General features: G+C 38.1%; 1 protein-coding gene across 1 annotated transcript in view; it reads right to left on the bottom strand.

The window, feature by feature from the left end:
- Window positions 1-20,558, bottom strand: part of EEFSEC (eukaryotic elongation factor, selenocysteine-tRNA specific) — a 322,469-nt gene that overhangs the window by 189,840 nt on the left and 112,071 nt on the right. Inside the window, 2 exon segments of the mRNA XM_051983319.1 lie at window positions 11,154-11,318; window positions 13,733-13,829. Of these exon segments, the coding sequence (XP_051839279.1) occupies window positions 11,154-11,318; window positions 13,733-13,829 (262 nt within the window).

The following is a 20,558-nucleotide window of genomic DNA, read 5'->3' as shown; positions in this document are numbered from 1 at the left end:
ACAATTCTGGCAACAGTCATAATCTATATATGGAGGTCTTCTTCTGGCCCCAAGGAATCTGCATCAAAATTGAATATATTCTTTCCAGTCCTATACCTTTTAATTCAGTATCAATTAACATGTTCAAGTATCCCCATTTATTCATCCACAAGATGACTGCGGTCTATGGCAAAAGAGTGCCTAATTACAATATAAATATTTGGGGAGGAATATTGTTTACAAAAAACCAACAACAATCAATCCTCAGTTCAAAACTCATTAATTCAGTATTTGTAAGAATAGAATCTAGAACGTTTTGAGACATCATTTATTATTAAAAATTTGCTAAACAAATGCAGTGTAAAAAAAAAAGATTATATTATATGAACTTTAACCAGATACTTTGTTACATAAGTAACATAGTTGTGTTTTCATGAAAACAGGTCCAGAGATCCAACCCTGAACTTTGCAACCAACTAGGTCAATAGTAATAACAACAGTTCACATTTCTATAACTCTTCACTGTTTATAAACTGCTGTTTCCCTTTGTGATGACACTGCATGCTAGATGGTGCAAGCCTAACCTCATTTTCTGACCATAATACGAGAAAAATTACATTTACTAAAGGGCCTTTGAAACACAGATTAAAACTTAATTGCAAATTAAATAACCTAATCCTAAAGAATGAGTGGGTCAAAGAACAAATCATACTAATCAATAATTTCATTAAAGATAATGACAACAATAAGAAAACATGCCAAAATTTGTGGGATAAAGCCAAAGTAGTACTTAAGAGAAAATTTATATCTCTAGATGCTTATATCATTAAAAGAGAAAAAGAGCAGATAACTGAATTGGCAAGTTTAAAAAAAAAAAAAACTGGAAAAAAGACAAATTAAAAGCCTTCATAACACCAAAATAGAAATCCTGAAAAACAATGGATTAATAAAACTGAAAATAAAAAAAAAGTAACTGAATAAATAAAACTAGGGAGTTGTTTTATTTTTTTAAAAATGAACACATAATCTATTGGCTAATTTGATTAAAAATAAGAAATCAGATTATTAATACCAAAAGTGAAAAGAGTAAATTTATAATCAATGAAGATGAAATAAAAGCAATAACTAGAAGCTATTTTCTCAACAGTATGCCAATAAAACTGACAATTTTTTTTTTCTGACCACTATCAGTTTATTAGGTAATCATGAATTTACTAGTAAAGAGGGCCTACAGTTTCCCTATGGAACTGAAGGTCTGTGGATTGAAAGGTAATCTTTTTAAGGATAAAACAAAGAACAGAAGTTGGTAGAAGGTAAAAACAATATCAATGGTTAAAAGACTGACAACATTATGAGAGCAGGGACAATATGATTATCTGAAAGACTGAAATGTGAGCTGGTAACTATTCCTCTTTTCATCTTGAATATGTTGATGGTTTCTACTTGAATCCTCCAGAAATAACTAATGATAGATAGCAAATTTCCTTTAAGGGTATGAAAATATGTAGAGATAATATTTCCAGGAATGGTATCGTCCTGGCTGGTAGAAATAATACTAGATGTGCTAGAATTGACAATTTAAATGAAATCATGGATTATCTATAAAAATATAAATTGACCAGATTAAAAGAACAAAAAATAAAATATTTTTTAAAATCCCTTTGTTAGAAAAGGGAATCGAGTAAGCCATAAATCAGCTCCAAAAGAAAAACAAAGCACAAGACCAGATGGATTCACAGGCAAATTCTTCTAAACATTTGAAAAACAATTAATTCCAATACAACATAAACTGTTTTTTAAAAATAGGTAAAGAAGAGGTATTACCAAATTTCTTCTATGATACAAACATGATCTTGATATCTAATCCAGGGAGATCCAAAAGAGAGGAAAAAAAAACCTATAAACCAATTTCCCTAATGAATATTAATTCAAAATTTTAAATAAAAACCCAGCAAGGAAATTATAATGTATTGCAAACATCACAGAATAGGACCAGAATAGGACCGGATTTACACCAGTACCACAAGGATGGTACAATATTAGGAAAACTTTAAGTCATATGATCATTTCAAGATACAGAGAAAAGGCTTCTTACAAAATACACCTCCAATTCTTGTTAAAAACACTAGAATGCTGAAGAATAAATAGATATGTTTTTTAAAAAGTAGAATTTTAATCTAGCTCTTGTTACACAGCTTGATAAATAAGTGTTTGTTCAGATATCACACATTAGAAGGTAATGGACCAGAACCTGGATATCCTGAAACCCAACCCAATGTGTTTTCTATGACATTATCCCATGCTGCCTCTTTTCCTATATTGTATAATTTGTTCCCTTTCTGAACAACAATAAAACTCCAAAGTTTTGATTGTTTTAAATATTCAAATGAGAAGACACCTCTAGGTAACAATTGCAGCAAGCATTGGTGGGGGTTTGGGGAAAGGAGGCAAAAACAATTAGCAAGACTAATGATGGCTGAAGGATGGGAATGCTGGATGAAGAGAGTTGTGCTTACTCCCAGTTCTGATCCCATGGGAATGTGGACAAATGACAAAGGTGATCACCTAGACCAGCCTCATCTGTATTCCTAATTCTCCCTGGAAGCTCGCTCTATTCCTGGATTTCTCCCATTGGCACCCTCCACCTGCAGTTCCTCTTCCTTCTGAAATCTCCACTTCACAGAGGATGCCCAGGTCATCCTGTTTCCATTCTCCCCAGACCACAATTCATGACCCCCAAGACTTTCTCTAGCATACTCCCAGAGAGGGATCCCTTTCTCTGCTTCTTCCCTTCTTTGCTTTTGTGTATTATCTTCCCTCATTAAACTACTCTACAGCAGGGACTCTCTGCTTATATTTGTATTCCCAGACTTTAGCACAGTGTCTGATACATACGACATCATAATAAGTGCTTGTTAACTTGACTGGATTTGACCTGAGTTAAAATGTTTCACTAATTCAGGTACCTGCAATTTGCCTTAACATTTCCTAATATTAGCATACATTTTAAATAAAGTCAATGTGTCCAAATAACCAAAAACATTTAAACTTACCCCATAAAAAGTTTCACATGAAATATAATTAATGACAAAGATGATTCAAAAGATAATGGAAGTAAGTCAATAAATAAGCATTTATTAAGTTCTTACTCTGTACCTGAATTGTGCTAGGGATAGAAAGAAGTTAGGGGTGAGTGGGAGAAAATCCCTCTGCTGTCAGAAGCTTACATTCCAATGTAATAGTAGAGAAAGCATCAAAAGCTTAATAACCAAAAGATCATGGCTCAAATCCAGTCTCTGAGGCTTCCTTCCTATGTGATCTAAGCCTGGCCATTGGACTAGATGCTGCTGGAGTCCCTTTCAGCATTATATCTCTGATCCTGGATCTTTATTCTCCAAGGTTAAAGCACTAAGATTTCATAAGCATGAAAATTTCTTTAAAATTCAGTTCTTAATGAAAAACAATTCCCAACATTATGTATTTCCCCAAACCTCAGCATTTTATACCATAGGTACCAGGAAAAGCAGTTAGGCACAAGCCAATGCTAAGAACAATTTTTCTCTATTTTCTTTAACATATAAAATATTCCTAGGCTCGTTATTAACTATGGTTCTGCCATATTCCTAGTAACAGTAGACCTCTATAAAAAGGAAACTGGGAAAAACACAGAAAGTCAGTATATAAGATGGAGTATGATTGGTGAATTTTCACCTCATCTTGACTAGAACCAAGCCTCTTCATCACCTCCCAGCCACTTCCAGACGATGTCATCTCTATTTTAAAAATGCAATCTTCCTCAACCCCTTCTAATGGGAATCTCCTGGACTCTCCTGTGAATCTCTAGTCTCTGAGAGGTAAGTTTTCACCTCATCCTGACCAGAACCAGGCCTCCATATCACTTCCAGGCCATTTTCAATGGTGAATGTCTCTCTCTTCACTTTTCTATCTTCCCCTCCTGTATTGTTTTTCTCTGTTAAAATATAAGCTCCTTGAAGAAAAGGACTGGGGTTTTTATCTTTGCAACCTCAATGCTTAGTCCCTGGCATAAAACAAGTGTTTAATAAATGATTTATCATTTGCTCTTCTCACCCTATCCATTAATCCTAACCTTAATCTTCTTGAGGTTCAATTAGCTACTGAGTACTTCCTTGAAAACACAGCCAAGGAGCCTAAATACACTAATTGCATGATGAAAAGAGGAAGTTTATAAACCACTTATGAAGGAGACCACCAAGCTCAATGATAATCTCCCCGAGTTGTCTAGAGTATCCAACTCTAGTCTCTCTCTTGAGCTCCAGTAACATAACACCCCCTGCCTTTTAGACAACTCCGAATGAACGCCCCATTTCTAAGTCAACATATCCAAAGTGGGCTTCTTCAAAACCTACTTGTCCTAAGTTGTCTGTTTCTGTTGATTACATTACCATTCTTTCAATCAAGTTAGGGTCATAATTGCAGGGTCTTTTTGTTCTCTTCTTCCCTTTCCCTCCCCAGATATTCAGCTAGATGGTAAATCTTGGTTGTATCTTGTGGATTGCATGCTCCCTACTTTCCACTCACACATTCTCCACTTTCATTCAAGCACTCACCATTCTTCCTTGCTTCTGCAAAAGCCTCCTAACTGATTTGCTGGCTGCAAGGACTTCTTTATACTTTCTAATCATCTTCAAAAAAGGTGTCAAAATGACAGTTCTCAAATACAGTCCTTATCCATTCTTATAATTGCTCAGAAGTTTCACTACATTTGTCTCTGATAAAATATAAACCTATTTGGTAATTAAATGCTTCCTGGTGAACCCAATCCATCTTACGACTGAACGGACTCATCTTACATTCCTGTTCTGTTCTCCATTTCTGACCTCTGTGATTCTACACAAGTTGTCCCCTGGTCTGGCAAAGCTATTTTTCAGATTCCCATCTCTTTTAAAGGCATCTTCAGTATGGCCTCCCATGGATGGCCTTACCTGACTTCCTATGTGTTAGTATTCCTCACCCCTTGTATCTACATTTTCTGTGTCTACTTATTTGGATGGACATCGTTTCCATCTAGTACAAAAGCTCCAGGATCGTTTCAGTGTCTGTATCTCCAGCATCAATAATGACATCTTTCACATAATGTAGGTATTTTTAGAATTCTTGAATGAAAAATTAATTCTTCCTAAAAGTTCACCCCAAAACATTCTGCTAGTTTTCTATATGTTCTAGATTCTCTTAGGGTTTCTTACAATCCTCTTTCTGAGGTTCCATTATCACCTAGATCTGGAGTTGGTTTTCTCTTCTTCCCAGCTCTACTGATTTCTCCTTTCTAGCCCAGTTTATTAATGTTTTCTAGGATTGCATCATGAGGCACTGTAACAAATCTTACCGCCCCTGCTTTCTCAGTACCTAGTTTTCTCCTTCTTCAATATTCAGAATATGAGTCTAGTGTGCTGCCATCACCAGGACAATTCTGTTACTCTTTGGCAGGAGTGTTGGCAGCACCAACAAGATGAGAAACAGCAAGTAAGAGGCTGGCAGAGGAAGGAGTCTGCTGAAGTGGGCAAGTTAATGTTATAGATACTCAGCAGAAAAGGATCTCTGTTTTACCTCTACACCCCCAGACACCTAGCACAGTGCTAAATAAAAGGATGAATTATCCTTGCAAAACTGGAGGACTTTCAAAAGAAGCACCTTCTTTGAAAGTACTGTCCCTCTGCCCCTGGGGTTAATTTTCACACTGTTAACATCTCCTTGAAAAAACTCAGACCAAACATTTATCATTCTGTCTATAGCAACACTTTCAAATTCTCTGAACAATAAAAATTCCAATTAGAAATAAATTATTTAGTTTTTAAGTTTGTCTTCTATTAATGGGAGATGGTATGGAAAGATCTTCTGCAGTCCATTCAAGTAAGAAGAATTAATTATGTATAATTAGTAATGCTCACTTACTCATCTCACATTCTTCTCAGGAACTTTAGAGGTAGAACAACTCTGTGATTCACAATGCAATGTTGTGTCTACAAGAGAGCAATGGGTTTTATGTGGGAGGAAAGCCAGACTCGATTCTTTCTATCCTGAATTTCTATATCATCATTCCTGTGGAAAACATTCTGACTCATAGATTGTTCACAGATGGGGGGGAGGAGAGGGAAAGGAGAGGGGAGAGGAAAAAGAGGAGAGGAAGGGAGAAGAGATTGGGGAAGTGAAAGAGAAGACATTTCTCAAGAACACCTCTCAGTCTCCCAGTGTTGACTCTGTTTATAGAAAGCTGCAACAAACATTTCAGATGAAAAGAGTCTCTTCATCTTTCAAATTATCATACTGTGTGTGCATATGATGGCAGAGTTTACTAGTATGCAATCAGCTCCTAGGGTTTCAATTATCATTTAGATGACTCTCTTATTTTCTACAGCTTTAACCTCTCTCCGGAACGCCAAATGCCTACTAGACATCTAGAACTGTATAATCCTGTAGACATCTTAGACTTAATAGTCTGAAAATGGAACTTGTTAATTTAGCCCTCAAACACTCTCTTTTTTCCTAACCTCCCTATTTCTGTCATGGATGCCAGCACCCTCTCAAACTGGGGGTCATACTCAAATCCTCAATCTCATCCTCCATGTTCAATCAGCAGTCAAGTCCTTTCTTTTCTACCTTTATTCCATTTCTCACATATTCCTCTTCCTTCATGTCTCTGACTGTACAACCACCCTGGTATTGGCTCTTATGACCTTACCTAGACACTGTCTGGCCTGCTGGTTGGCCACCTTGGCTCAACTCTCTCCCCTTCCAAACCAGCTCAAACTGATCTTTCTAAAATGCAGAGCTGAACATATCACTATTCTACAAAATAAACTCTAATGAGTTCTTAGTACGTCAAATATAACACACTCTCTGTTGGCCTTTAAAGTCCTTAATAAACTGGTCTCCTTCTACCTCTGCAGCCTTCTCACACCGCACTCCCTTCCAAATAATCTGAGTTTCGAGGACAAAATTTTTGCTGTTCCTCACATACACCACTTCATCTCCTGACTCTTAAGTATTTTCACTGACTCTCTTTCATGCTTGGGATTCTCTCCCTCTTCATCTCCTCCTGGCTTCCTTCAGGATTTAAGTACAACTCTTTCTCCATCCTCCTTAGCCATGGTGCATTTTCTCTGAGATGAGCCCTAATCTATTCCGGATATCTCTTATTTGTGCATAATTACTCACAGCTTGTCTCCCCCATCAGACTGAGCTCTTGGATAGCAAAGACTACTTTTTTGTCCTGTGTTGCCCCCGTTTTAGCAGAATGTCTAGGACACACAGTATGTTGTTCAGTCTTACCAGTTGTGTCTGGACTCTTGATGATCCCACTTAGGGTTTTCTTGGCAAAGTCACTGGAGTGGATTGCCATTTCCTTCTCTAGCTCATTTTACATATGAGGAAACTGAGGCAAGCAGGGTCATGCAGCTAGTGTCTGAGGATCTGAACTCAGAAAGACGAGACTTTCTCAATCCCTGTGCTCTATTTAGTGTGCCTTCTAGCTGCCTCAGCACAGAGTAGGCACTTAATGAATTCTAGCTGACTAATGAATGATAGATGATCTCTGAATTTTAAGCTTACAGTTGAAAGAGGCCTTAGAATCATTCTGAAGCCACACATTTGGGAGTTATAACGTCTATAGTAAGCGGCAAAGGCAGTGCAAGACTCCTAGACTAAAATGCTTTCTGTAGCACCACAGAGGCACAAAAATTCAGAAAGCCAAATCCTACAAAAGGGAGTTTTCCAAGTCTGAGGGACTAAGAAACCTCAGAGCTTGACTAGACCTCAGGAAGTCTGGATTTAAAAGACTCGGAGGACGAGGTAGGTACTGGCTTCTTCCTTCCCTCTCTCCCTAAAAAGTATAATCAGCCCCAGCTGGTAACGTCCAAGGGCAGCCGAGGGAAGGAGTCCATGTGCTACAACTCCTGCGCCTCAGTCAGAGAGAGCACAGGCAGTGGGGAATGCGAGTGTTTATTTGGAATGGCTGCGCCCCTCCTCTGTGCGGGTTCAAGCGGTCACAAGTGTCTAAGCCCATTAGTACAATCTGAAGGGGATGTCACTTTGTTTGGGGAGAGGGCTCCACCAGTCTAAAAGCAGCTGCTCTGCAATGTCCCTGGATGCCCGGTGGGCACCGACTGTCAATCTCTTTTCCTAAAGGTTGGAGGGGTTGGAGCAAGGTCAAGAGGAGCTCTGAACCTTGGCGTGTTGTGAAATCCGCTTCCTCCACCCCTCTGAAGTCCAAGAAAGATGGGACTTGTCATGTGCTCAACGGCAGAAACACACTTTTTCACCCTGGGGAGCTGCCTGGGAGGGGTCACCTTTCTATCCCTGTCAGGGAAAGGGAAAAAAGTCCAATGCTGCTTTGCCCCAGATTGATCTGTTTTGGCAAAAGATTCAAAGTCAGTGATGAGGATGATGATGGAAAGGCTAACAATACTGCTTAAATTTTACAACACTTTTATAGCACTTCCAGGTCCCCAAACTTCTCTCTCCCAACAACCCTACCAGGGATGCCAGTGCAAGCACAGGATGTCATTTTGTTAAGGAGAATTTAGACTCAGAAAGGTGAAGCAGTTCCTCTCTGGCTATACAACTACTCTGTGGTAGAGCCAGGCCTCCAACCCTAGTCTTCTGACCACAAATCAGCACACTATCTCTTCTAGATAATGAACTAAAAACTTAAGTAGTTGCAGGGCTTTGTGGATCAAAATTTGGGTAAAGAATCAGAAAGTCCCCTTATTCAGCCACAATATCCAGGTCACCAACTCTACTTGCCCGTTTCTTGCCTAGGGTGTTTTGTCTGCCATTTTTACTTTTGCTTAAACCATAGACAGCTTATACAATTTGGGGGAACCTGTTCTAGAGTGCTGTGATCTTTTCAAAGACAATCACTATAAGGGACAAAACACTTTCTGCCCAAACAACTTTCTAAATCCACTGGGACAATCCAATTACATAAGAAATTCAAGATCAAAATCTAGGGCCTGCCCTTGACCAGAAGGAGCATAGAGACAGAACACACAGGTCACCAGGAAGGCTCTGCTTCCTATAGCCCTGAAGAAGCTCTTGACTCACACAAATCACATGCTCAGAAAAGATCCCCCCATTCTAAACTTCATTAAAAAAGGATTTATGCAGTAGCACAGGCTCACATCTGGAAAATTGGGAAACAGCATTCTATTTTTTTTCTCTCTTATCTCATGCCTTTAAAATGAGACTTACTTTTCCACTTCTTGTTATGAGCTCAGAGTTCCAACATCCCTAGGACTGGGCTCAGAGGACTAAAATTCTAAAACTCTAAGTAGAGCTGAGGGGAAGAATCCATAGGATGCTGGTGCTAGAAGGATGAATAGATCCTGCCTGGCCCAACACCTACACCAAGGCCCAAGATTATTAATGTGAGACTTTCTCCAAGTCATACAACTGATTAGTGGCAAAGTTAGGGGAAAAAACCAGAGCCTCCTGATTCCTGCAATACTGCTTTCCTATTACATTTCCTACCTCTTTCACCAAATCAAACTGAAATGAATTCACAAATACAAACTAGATCAGGGACACAAAGACCCTGGAGCTTTACCTTATTTCATTTTCTTGGTATTTCCATACTTCTCCCTTATTAATCAAGTTGGGACAAATTTAACACTTGGGGTGCCTACAATATTACTAAGTTATTCATCCTCTTCATTCTATTCAAATTTCATTACAACAGACAATTTATGGAGCAGCTAGGTGGAGCAGTGGATAGAGCACCAGCCCGAAGGCAGGTGGACCGTGAGTTCAAACCTGGCCTCAGGCACTTAACAGTCCTAGCTGTGTGACCCTGGGCAAGTCACTTAACCCCAATTGCCTCAGCAAAAAAAAAAAAAAAAAAAAAAAAAAAAATTAGTCATACAACAGAAAATTTATAATAAAGTGCAAAACAAAACTATGAAGACTCCTTTTGTAAAATTAGTTATGAAAGTAAGAGGTCATTTAGTCACTAACAATACCTGGAAAATATGTGCTGCCCATTCCCAATGTATAAAGAAATCTCTGAAGTCCCTTCTGAGCTAAGAGTCTGTAAGTCTACAAACTACGGTGCTCAACCATAGGATCATAACTACTCCATTCTCTCTGAAGGAAGCCTGTGATATCCCTTCTGCTTTTGTGGCTAAGGAGGGAGATGGGGAGTATGTAAGGAAACTGGGCAGGCCTGAGTGACACAAGATGCTAAGAGCTGACTTTTCTCAGTACATTAGTGATTGTCTGTATTCTCTTGGGCTCTCATTATTCATGCATTCAACAAAGACAAACGATTATAGTGCTATTCGTTGAATAAGTACTAGGTAGCACCTATGTCACAGAACTGTGAGAACCCTATGGAATACTATTTTAAAAGTATTTAGCATAATGCCTGGCACATAGTTGGCATTTCATACTTATTCCCTTTCCCTTCCCTTTCCCAACAGGTAAAATCCTGTACTAGAGTCATAAAGATGTTACTGTTACTTCTATGGAAACTATCACCTAACAGGGAAGACAACCCACACCCACAAATACTTTTAATACAAAGCATGACATCGAAGGGCAAAGAGGGAATGCAAACCACTTTGGGAGTTTACAGGAGGAGAGAATGATTTCCACTAGTGCCTGGCACAATTTATCGCATATGGTACCAATCGGCTGCATCCTCACTATGGCTTCCCCAAACTTAGGGGAAGAAGGCAAATGCCAAAGCCCCATGAGGGTTACAGGCTACAGAACACATGAGATTTTTCTAATGGACTGTTAAACTGAGTATCTTTGCCAGTGTTTGGGGTTAGAAGAGACCTTGGTCACTTTTATTAAAAGGACCTACATCTCAGTTGTGTATGGGTCGGTCTACGTGTAAGGCAGAAGGATGGTCTTTACCGATCTCATAATTCTATGTGGAACAGGCACGGCGCTGCTGACAGGGAATGGGGGCTACGTTTGAATTTACCCAAAGTGTCATGGAAGAAAACTGGAGAACAGCTCCCCCAGCTAAGTCACGATTCTGCAGTGCTTTCCCGCCTGGTCAGGAGCAGCACCGAATGAGGCCTCGGAGAGTCTGAGACCAAAGGGACAAAATGAAACAGACACAATCCGCCTCTTCTCGCCAGCTCCAGCTCTTTCTTGGGGAAGAAAGGGAGAAAGCAGAGAAGACTAACCTTTAGGGCAGGAATCTCCACGTTGTCCCCAAGGCTGACTGAGCCCGAAAGGATCGTCCCTGTCATCACCGTGCCTTGACCTTTGATGGAGAAACAGTGATCCACAGCCATGAGGAAGGGGCCCGAAGGGTCTCTGGTCGGGATGGAAGCCTGTGACGTCAGAAGCTAGGAAACAGACAAAGACATTACTGCCCCGTCATGAAATATCCCCCAAAACATGGAGGGCCAAAGGAGGAGGATTAAATAAAAAAATCTCATGATAATCTGGCTAAGAAGAAGCTCAGAGCAAATAAGGAAAGGACTAGAACAAGCTATCCATAGAACCTAAGAACTTTGTACTTGGTAACAGGGAAAAGGGAAGTGAGGTTTCCAGGTACTTCCTAGACATTTCTACATACCCCTCCTCCCAAATAAGGGCCTACTCTTTAGTAGAGACTCAAAATTTTCCCAGTTTAAGCCTTGTACTTATAATCTTTTCTCTTTTCTTTCAAATTCATTCTATTTATTTTGGGGAGATAATAGAGTCAACAGCTCAAAGTTTTGTATGCTGTGTATGGCAGCTGGGACACTGTCAATGCTAATTACCAACAAATAAACAACAGCATATTTATTATTCCTTTTATTCTGTGACTTTCTGATTTCAGAGGGGAATAAGTTGTCAAAAAAGAATTTTGCAAAGAAATGTTCCAAAGACTTAGTCTTATGATAACAATTCTTTTGGAAAAAGACTTCAGAATTCAAAACAGGCTTTGGCCCAAGGTTTATGTAGAAATTTCTTGGAGGAATATACTAATATCTTTCATAGCAGCATTTTTGTGGATCCTTCCTTCACAAAAACAACAACTGTCTCGTGCTCCCAGACGAGTGTTCTCTGGGACTAATAAAAAGTAACAAAAGCCTTACACATAAAATGTTTGTTTTGCTAAGTCAGCAAGATCAGCAAAGTCTAAATCATTAGGAACTGTGGCACTGTACTGGGCCTGAGCAGGAGGTCATTTGCTTCAAGAGAGGCAGGTTAGAAGCCTTAAGATAAGGCTCTCGTGAACAGGGGCTGAAGAGATCAAGAATGCAGGACAGGCCTCAATTGCCTATTACAGAAATGAAATAGGTCCACTTCCATTATTAGTTCCCTCCAGTTAATATCACTGAGCCTAGAGTCTCAGAATCTTAGTCAAAGAACTGAAGGGAGATACAGTCTATAGACTAAGTTCCATTGTGTTGCTTGGAATATGGCTAAAGAGACAGTCAAAGAAATTATCATGATTATTATTGTGTTCTTCGTAATATGTAAAATGCTTTACATTTTACAAAGCCCTTTCACATTCATTCTCTCATCCAGTATTCATGTAACAAATATTATTCTCCCCACTTTACAAGTAAGAAAACTGAGGCTCGGTGATGTTATTCAGCTTGTCCAAAATCATACAACTAGAAAGCAGAATTCCAGTGACCAGAACACGGGTCCTAATATCAAGGACACACACTTGTTTAGCATCATTCTTAATTTCTCTTTTTCCTTTTCCTTATTTTTTGTTACTCCTCATCTTTCTTTCTCCCTCTGATTTTTCTGCCTTTCTTTTTTCTAATTCCTTGTTCTTTTCCACAAGGAGTATTTGCCTCAGTCATAAACATCAGGAGTGAAGCACACAAAAGGAGAGGGAAGGGTCAGGGCTTAGGTCAATGAATGAGCCTGCAGGAGCCCCAGAATCTCGGCTTTTCTTCCTTGTTTCCCAAACAAGTCAGAGAAACACAAAGAAGGTGAGTTAGAAAAAGAATGAAAAAAAATTTAGGGAGACTGGTGACTAACTCTTCCTTAAAGGTAAAACCACCATCAGCCCAACTGTCAACAGCACCTCAAAGGAAATCCAGAGGCAGAGGAGTAACAGAGAGTAGAAGAATGCAGGACATTAGGGTCCTTCTGTGCCCTCCCAATAAGATTAAAATAGAATAAAGAGCATTCTGGAATAGCTGCCACCACTCCTACTCCCCTTAGCCAAAAAAGGACACTGTCTGAGGAGTTTGAACAATTCATAAACACTGGCTGTAAAATCCCCTCGGACCCCGGCAGCTGAAAACTGAGACCTGCCCCCAGTGCCGATAGCCTGGTTTGTTATTGCAGAAGGACTCGGGAGCCCTAGATGGGATGCCCTCTTCTGTTATCCCAGGCCTGCTGGCTTATTATTTCTGAGCGGTTCTCAGCAGTTGGTGGATGTGGGATCAGCAGCTCAGAGGAGCCACAATGACCTAATCCCAACAAGAAGTTCAGCATCACTAGGCTACTCATGCTGCTTTGTTATTGTAGGCTGCTCGGGAACCTTAGGCTGGAAGTAGTTTTTGTGCTCCTCCTTTGGGTATGGGGTATGGGGGAGGAATGGCGTTTGAGTTATTCTTCAGAAACTCACAAACAGGCAAGGAAAATGGTCTTTTTTAAAACTTGGAATATCCCCTAAAGTAATTGCAGTTGGAAAGAAGTTTAGAATGAAGTGCTAAGCATGTGAGCTCAGAAAAAAAGAGCTATGACAGGAAATCCTAAAAGAATGAGCAATGAATAAATGGTAATATATTTTTACTGAATATACCTCAATTAATTCTGAAATGCCCTGAGGAGTTTCAGTTTCTGGGGCCTCCGGTCCACCAGGCTTGGCTGCAACAGGAATAATCGGTGAGCCCCGGAACCTGGGAAAAAAAAAACAAACTAATCTAGAATGAAGATCCACGAAGGTCCATCAGAGTCCTAAATAGTATGTTTCTCTTGAGGCTGACTTCCAGTTCACAATGTTTTGTTCAACTGCTAATTAATGGACAGATCAATTCTCAAGTTTCAATTTGGGTTAAGTCTGCCAAAGACCCTTCCCTCTTCTATTCTTATACTCTCCTGCCAAGATAATTCAGGAAGCTATCAAGAGTTCCCTGATCTTACAGAAGATTTTGGAATATTCTTAGCCTTAATATATCTTTCTTTAAGCACCTACTTCACCTTCACTGACCGTTGTCATCATCATCATCATCTTAATGTATTCCAAATCAAATTCTATTTCCAGGCAATATGGGGCCAAGTGCTATAGAATATAGTTAAGATTAGTTCTTGTCTTCTAAAAGCTTACAATATATGATGGATATTTTATTTCAAACAAAGAAAAACAAGCCATAAAACCTAAAGATTAAAATTATGTTAAATTCTAGAAAAAGAAATGGCAAAAATGTTGACCTTATATGGACACATGCAGGTCAAAGAAATGTAAATTTCTGAAACAAATAAGACTATCCATTATTAATCAGAGAAATGCAAATTAAGACAACTTTGAGATACCACTACACACCTGTCAGATTGGCTAGAATGAAAGAATGACATTCCCTAGAATGACAGGGAAAGATAATATGGAATGTTGGAGGGATGTGGGAAAACAGGGACACTGATACATGTTGGTGGAATTGTGAACACATCCAGCCATTCTGGAGAGCAATTTGGAACTATGCTCAAAAAGTTTGATCCGGCTGTGTTTCTACTGGGCTTATACCCCAAAGAGATACTAAAGAAGGGAAAGGGACCTGTATGTGCCAAAATGTTTGTGGCAGCCCTGTTTGTAGTGGCTAGAAGCTGGAAAATGAATGGATGCCCATCAATTGGAGAATGGCTGGGTAAATTGTGGTATATGAATGTTATGGAATATTATTGTTCTGTAAGGAATGACCAGCAGGATGAATACAGAGAGGACTGGCGAGACTTACATGAACGGATGCTAAGTGAAATGAGCAGGGCCAGGAGATCGTGATATACTTCAACAACAAGACTATATGATGATCAATTCTGATGGACGTGGCCATATTCAGCAGTGAGATGAACCAAATCAGTTCCAATGGAGCAGTAATGAACTGAACCAGCTACGCCTAGCGAAAGAACTCTGGGAGATGACTAAGAACCACTACATAGAATTCCCAATCCCTCTATTTTTGTCCGCCTGCATTTTTGATTTCCTTCACAGGCTAATTGTACACTATTTCAAAGTCCGATTCTTTTTGTACAGCCAAATAACTGCATGGACATGTATACATATATTGTATTTAACATATACTTTAGCATATTTAACATGTATTGGCCAACCTGCCATCTGGGGGAAGGGGTGGGAGGAAGAAGGGGAAAAGTTGGAATAAAAGGTTTTGCAATTGTCAATGCTGAAAAATTACTCATGCATATATCTTGTAAATAAGAAGCTATAACAAAAAAATAAAAATTTTAAAAATTAAAAAAAAAAAAAACAAAGAAGACTATCTTGTCAGTGATATGCTCCAACTAAATAAAAAAAAAAATCAAATCTTCTCTTTTAATTAGTCTAGAATTTAGGTCCTAAGATTAGGCCTGTAATATATATGTGAGCCTTGAAGACAAATAAAACTAGTCAAGAAATCAAAATACAAGCCCTTAGATATTTTAATTTCAATACTAATCAAACTTTAAACTTTTAATGAAAATAAATTTGCTTTTAAAATTAATCAAAAGGGTCAAAGGATATAAACAGACAATTTTCAGATGAAGAAATTAAAGTCATTTCTAGTCATATGAAAAGTTCTAAATTACTCTGTAAGAAATGCAAATTAAAACAACCCTGAGGTACCACTTCACACCTTTCAGATGGGCCAAGATGACAGAAAAAGATAATGATGAATGTTGGAGGGATGTGGGAAAATTGGGAACTATGCCCAAAAGGCTACCAAACTGTGCATACCCTTTGATTCAGCAGTGCCTCTACAGGGCTTGTATCCCAAAAAGATCTTAAAGAAGGGAAAGGGACCCACATGTGCAAAAAATATTCATGGCAGGTCTTTTTGTAGTGGCTACAAACTGGAAACTGAGTGGATGCCCATCAGTTGGGGAATGGCTGAATAAGTGATGGTATATGAAAGTAATAAAATATTATTTTTCTATAAGAAACGACGAGCAGGCTGATTTCAGGAAAGCTTGGAAAGACTTATATTAACTGATGTTGAGCAAAGTGGTTGTTTAACCAAGAGAACACTGTACACAGTAGCATCAAGATTATGTGATGATGTGATGATCAACCTTGATGGACATGGCTCTTTTCAACAATGAGATGATTCAGGCCAATTCCAATAGTCTTGTGATGGAGAGAGCTATCTGTACCTAGAGAAAGGACTGTGGGAACTGAATGTGGACCACAATATAGTATTTTCACCTTTTTTTTTTGGTGGTGGTGGTGGTGATGGTGGTGGTGTTTGGTTGTTTTTTTATTTCCTCTTTCTCATGGTTTTTCTTCCCCTTCTGATTTGATTTTCTTTCATGATATTACAGATATAGAAATATGTTTGGGAAAATTCTACATGTTCAATTTATATTGATTGCATTGCTTGCTGTCTGAGGGAAGAACAAAAATTTGGAACCCAATATTTGGCAAAAGTGAATGTTGAAAACTATCTTTGTGTGTATTTGGAAAAATAAAAAATTATTTAAATTTTTAAAAATTAATCGGGAACATAAAAGGGTTCAGTGGTCTGGACCAGTGATCCCATTAAAATAATGAACTCCCTGAAGAAACAACTTCTACCAATGAAGCTGCAGAGAGAGGGCTTAGAATACCAAGACTGTTAGCCAAGGCAAAAGCATGCAGGGTATTATTTAACAAACAGCTCCCCCAAAGACACAGTATTCTGTGACATGTCATCTTCACAATTAACATTCTTTCCATCCTTCTTTAAATATAGACAATCCAAGAAACAATCAAACCTAGATTCTAGCACACCAGGTATGAGGCAAAACTCTGAATCCACCTGCTCTCTATTCCTTAGAGCAGTGGCATGGACCACTAATTTATACATAAAGATCCTCCTGCTAGATACATATAGACTTGTCTTAAAATGTAATGCTGCCTATGTTTTATTGCATTTTTACTTATTTTGCTAAATATTTTCCAATTACATTTCAACCTGGTTTTGGCTAAAAGTACAACCCTGCTGCCCTACCCTATGCTGCCTGGACAGCCGGACAAAGGCTGGACCTGACTTCACTGGCACAGGAAACTCCTGAGTGACCAGTCCTGGACCAATCTAGGGTAACAGCTCACACCACGGCAGGAGTAGGTGACTTCCCCAGGTTTACTCTACAGGTTTAGTTCTGTGGAACTAAAGTTTTCCTGCTTCAGAGGAGTGAGCACTCTTGTCCACACCATGTGAATGGTTGCCTTATATCTGAAGGTTCTACGACCCAGCTTAACTCACAGGACCTTCACACAACCCATGAGTAAATATAGTGTGTTTAGTTTTCCTGTGTTACATGAGAGAAAAGTGAGGTACAGAGAGACTGAATGACCAGCTGTGGCACATACAAACCTGAGCCCCCCAATCCTGTCTCTCAATCCAGGCAGCACTATATAGCACTATATATTATTATTAATATATTAATAATATATTAACAAAAGTTCTATGGAGTAGTCAAGGCACTTAAATACAGGTATTAGCGGACCAGAAATCCAAAGAGAAAATGCTATTGTGATTTGGATCTATCTTAAGGAGACCACAGCCCAGTTATCTAAGAGAAACTCCAATCAAACTAGGTTTAATTCAGAATATGAAGTTCCAGGGCAGCCCGGGGAGACAGAGAGAAGAGTTTATGCTTCGACTTCTGCAAGTTCCAGAATTCATAGGATTTTTATTCCAAAGAAGTCTGGAGGAAGTTGTGTGACAGAGAAGGACTTCTACCTGGAATGAGGATCTGTTCCTCAGCATTCTGGAGTGTATGCTGAAGCCATCATAACATCAAGTGAGCTTGGCAGGAATCCTTCTAGATCAGGTGTGTTAATGATAGAGCTTCTTCCCAGTTTATTTTTGAAGTTAATGGGCTACCGGGTCAAACCCCTTAGTCAGGACAAAAGCAGTATTTGGTTGGGGGAGGATGACAGTGGAACAGTTATTACATCACCTAAGAGGCACTGTTCTCATAGTTAAGTAATCATATATTAAGAATACAATTTTTTCAAGCTAGCTGTTCAAAGACTTTCAATGCATTTTATCTAATTGCAAAAAAAATCAACTCATGTATTCTACAATAAGACAACATTTAAATAAATCATGGCTATAATAATGAAATGGAATGCCAAGGAAATCAAAACAAAGAATTATAACGAATACAAAGGAATCAAGAAAGACTTCTAAGAAATAAAGTAAAAAAAGAACAAAATTAGAAGTATAAAGTGTATACACTATAACCACAGTAAAAGAAAAATATATGAAAATATTAATTCTAATAAGCATTCAGGTATTATTTTTAAAAGTTTTATTTGATTGCTGAAATTAAATTCTAAATAGTTACTAAGCAAGTCTGATCAGGTTAAAAGTAAGATTTTAACAAAACATTTACATTTTTCAATAAATAGATTAGTATAATAGAAAGAGCACTAAATTTGAAGCTAAAAGGCATGGGTTCTAATTCTAATTTTGCCATGTGATCTTATGCAAGATCTCCTTTCTAACTTTAATTTTTTAAATCTCCCTTCTAAATCTATAAAAATGGAGATTGATATCTGCCTGATATATCTCACAGGACTGTAGTAAGAGCCAAATGAAATAGTTTTTCATTTAAAAAAAGGTATAAGCACTTTAACATATTTATCATGTATTGGTCTACCTGCCATCTGGGGGAGGAGGTGGGGAGAAGGAGGGAAAAGTTGGAACACAAGGTTTTGCAAGGGTTGATGCCGAAAAATTACCCATGCATATATTTTGTAAATAAAAAGCTATAATAATAAGAATAAAATAAAATAAAAAAAAATATACCTGGCAAGTAAAAAAAAAAGGTATAAGCCACAAAACATTATGTATTCATGATGATGATAATGATGATGTTATAGTTGTTGACTGAAATTTAGAATAAATACCATCCAAAAGAAAATCTCAAATAAGGTACTAAGGGTTTTAAATCTTATTCTCTTTGGGTATTACACAAAGAAATGGAAGAAAAGGAGGAAAAAAAAATCTACAGTAAAACTATGGAGATACTTAGGATTGTCATTTCAATTGTTATTTCAATTGTCCTGGTGTCTTTTTTTTTCCCATTTCAAAAAAAACTAAATAAATATTTACATTCTTTTCAGAGCTGTCTATATGTCTTTTTTTTCTTTTCTTTTTTTTCTTTTATTACAGCTTTTTATTTACAAGTTATATGCATGGGTAATTTTACAGCATTGACAACTGCCAAACCTTTTGTTCCAATTTTTTCCCTCCTTCTCCCCATCCTCTCCCCTAGATGGCAGGTTGAACAATACATGTTAAAGTATAAATTAACTACAATATAAGTATACATGTCCAAACAATTATTTTGCTGTACAAAAAGAATCAGACTTTGAAATAATGTACTATTAGCCTGTGAAGGAAATAAAAAATGCAGGCAGACAAAAATATAGGGATTGAGAATTCTATGTAACGTTTCTTAGTCATCTCCCATAATTCTTTCACTGGATGTAGCTGGTTCAATTCATTACTGCTTTACTGGAACTGATTTGGTTCATCTCATTGTTGAAGAGGGTCACGTGCATCAGAATTGATCATCATATAGTATTTTTGATGTATATAATGTTAAAGTATATAATGATCTTCTGGTCCTGGTCATTTCACTCAACACCAGTTCATGTAAGTCTCTTCAGGCCTTTCTGAAATCATCCTGTTGGTCATTTCTTACCAAACAATAATATTCCATAATATTCATATACCACAATTTACTCAGCCATTCTCCAATTGATGGGCATCCACTCAGTTTCCAGTTTCTGGCCACTACAACATGGCTGCCACAAACATTCTTGCCCTTTCCCTTCTTTAAGATTTCTTTGGGAAATTTGTGACCAAAAACGAACTAGAGACCATTACCGATCACAAAATAGAAATTTTTGATTATATCAAATTAAAAAGCCTTTGTACAAACAAAACTAATGCAAACAAGATTAGAAGGGAAGCAACAAACTGGGAAAACATCTTCACAATTAAAGGTTCTGATAAAGGCCTCATTTCCAAAATATATAGAGAACTGACTCAAATTTATAAGAAATCAAGCCATTCTCCAGTTGATAAATGGTCAAAGGATATGAACAGACAATTTTCAGATGATGAAATTGAAACTATTACCACCTGAAAGAGGGTTCCAAATCCCTCTTGATCAGAAAAATGCAAATTAAGACAACTCTGAGATACCACTACACACCTGTCAGATTGGCTAAGATGACAGAAAAAAATAATGATGAATGTTGAAGGGGATGCAGGAAAACTGGGACACTAATGCATTGTTGGTGGAGTTGTGAACGAATCCAACCATTCTGGAGAGCAATCTGGAATTATGCCCAAAAAGTTATAAAACTGTGCATACCCTTTGATCCAGCAGTGTTTCTATTGGGCTTATATCCCAAA

Source organism: Antechinus flavipes, chromosome 1, assembly GCF_016432865.1.
Source record: "Antechinus flavipes isolate AdamAnt ecotype Samford, QLD, Australia chromosome 1, AdamAnt_v2, whole genome shotgun sequence".
Classification (NCBI taxonomy): domain Eukaryota; kingdom Metazoa; phylum Chordata; class Mammalia; order Dasyuromorphia; family Dasyuridae; genus Antechinus; species Antechinus flavipes.
The sequence above is the reverse complement of the archived record's forward strand: the minus strand, read 5'-3'. Positions and strand labels throughout refer to the sequence as shown.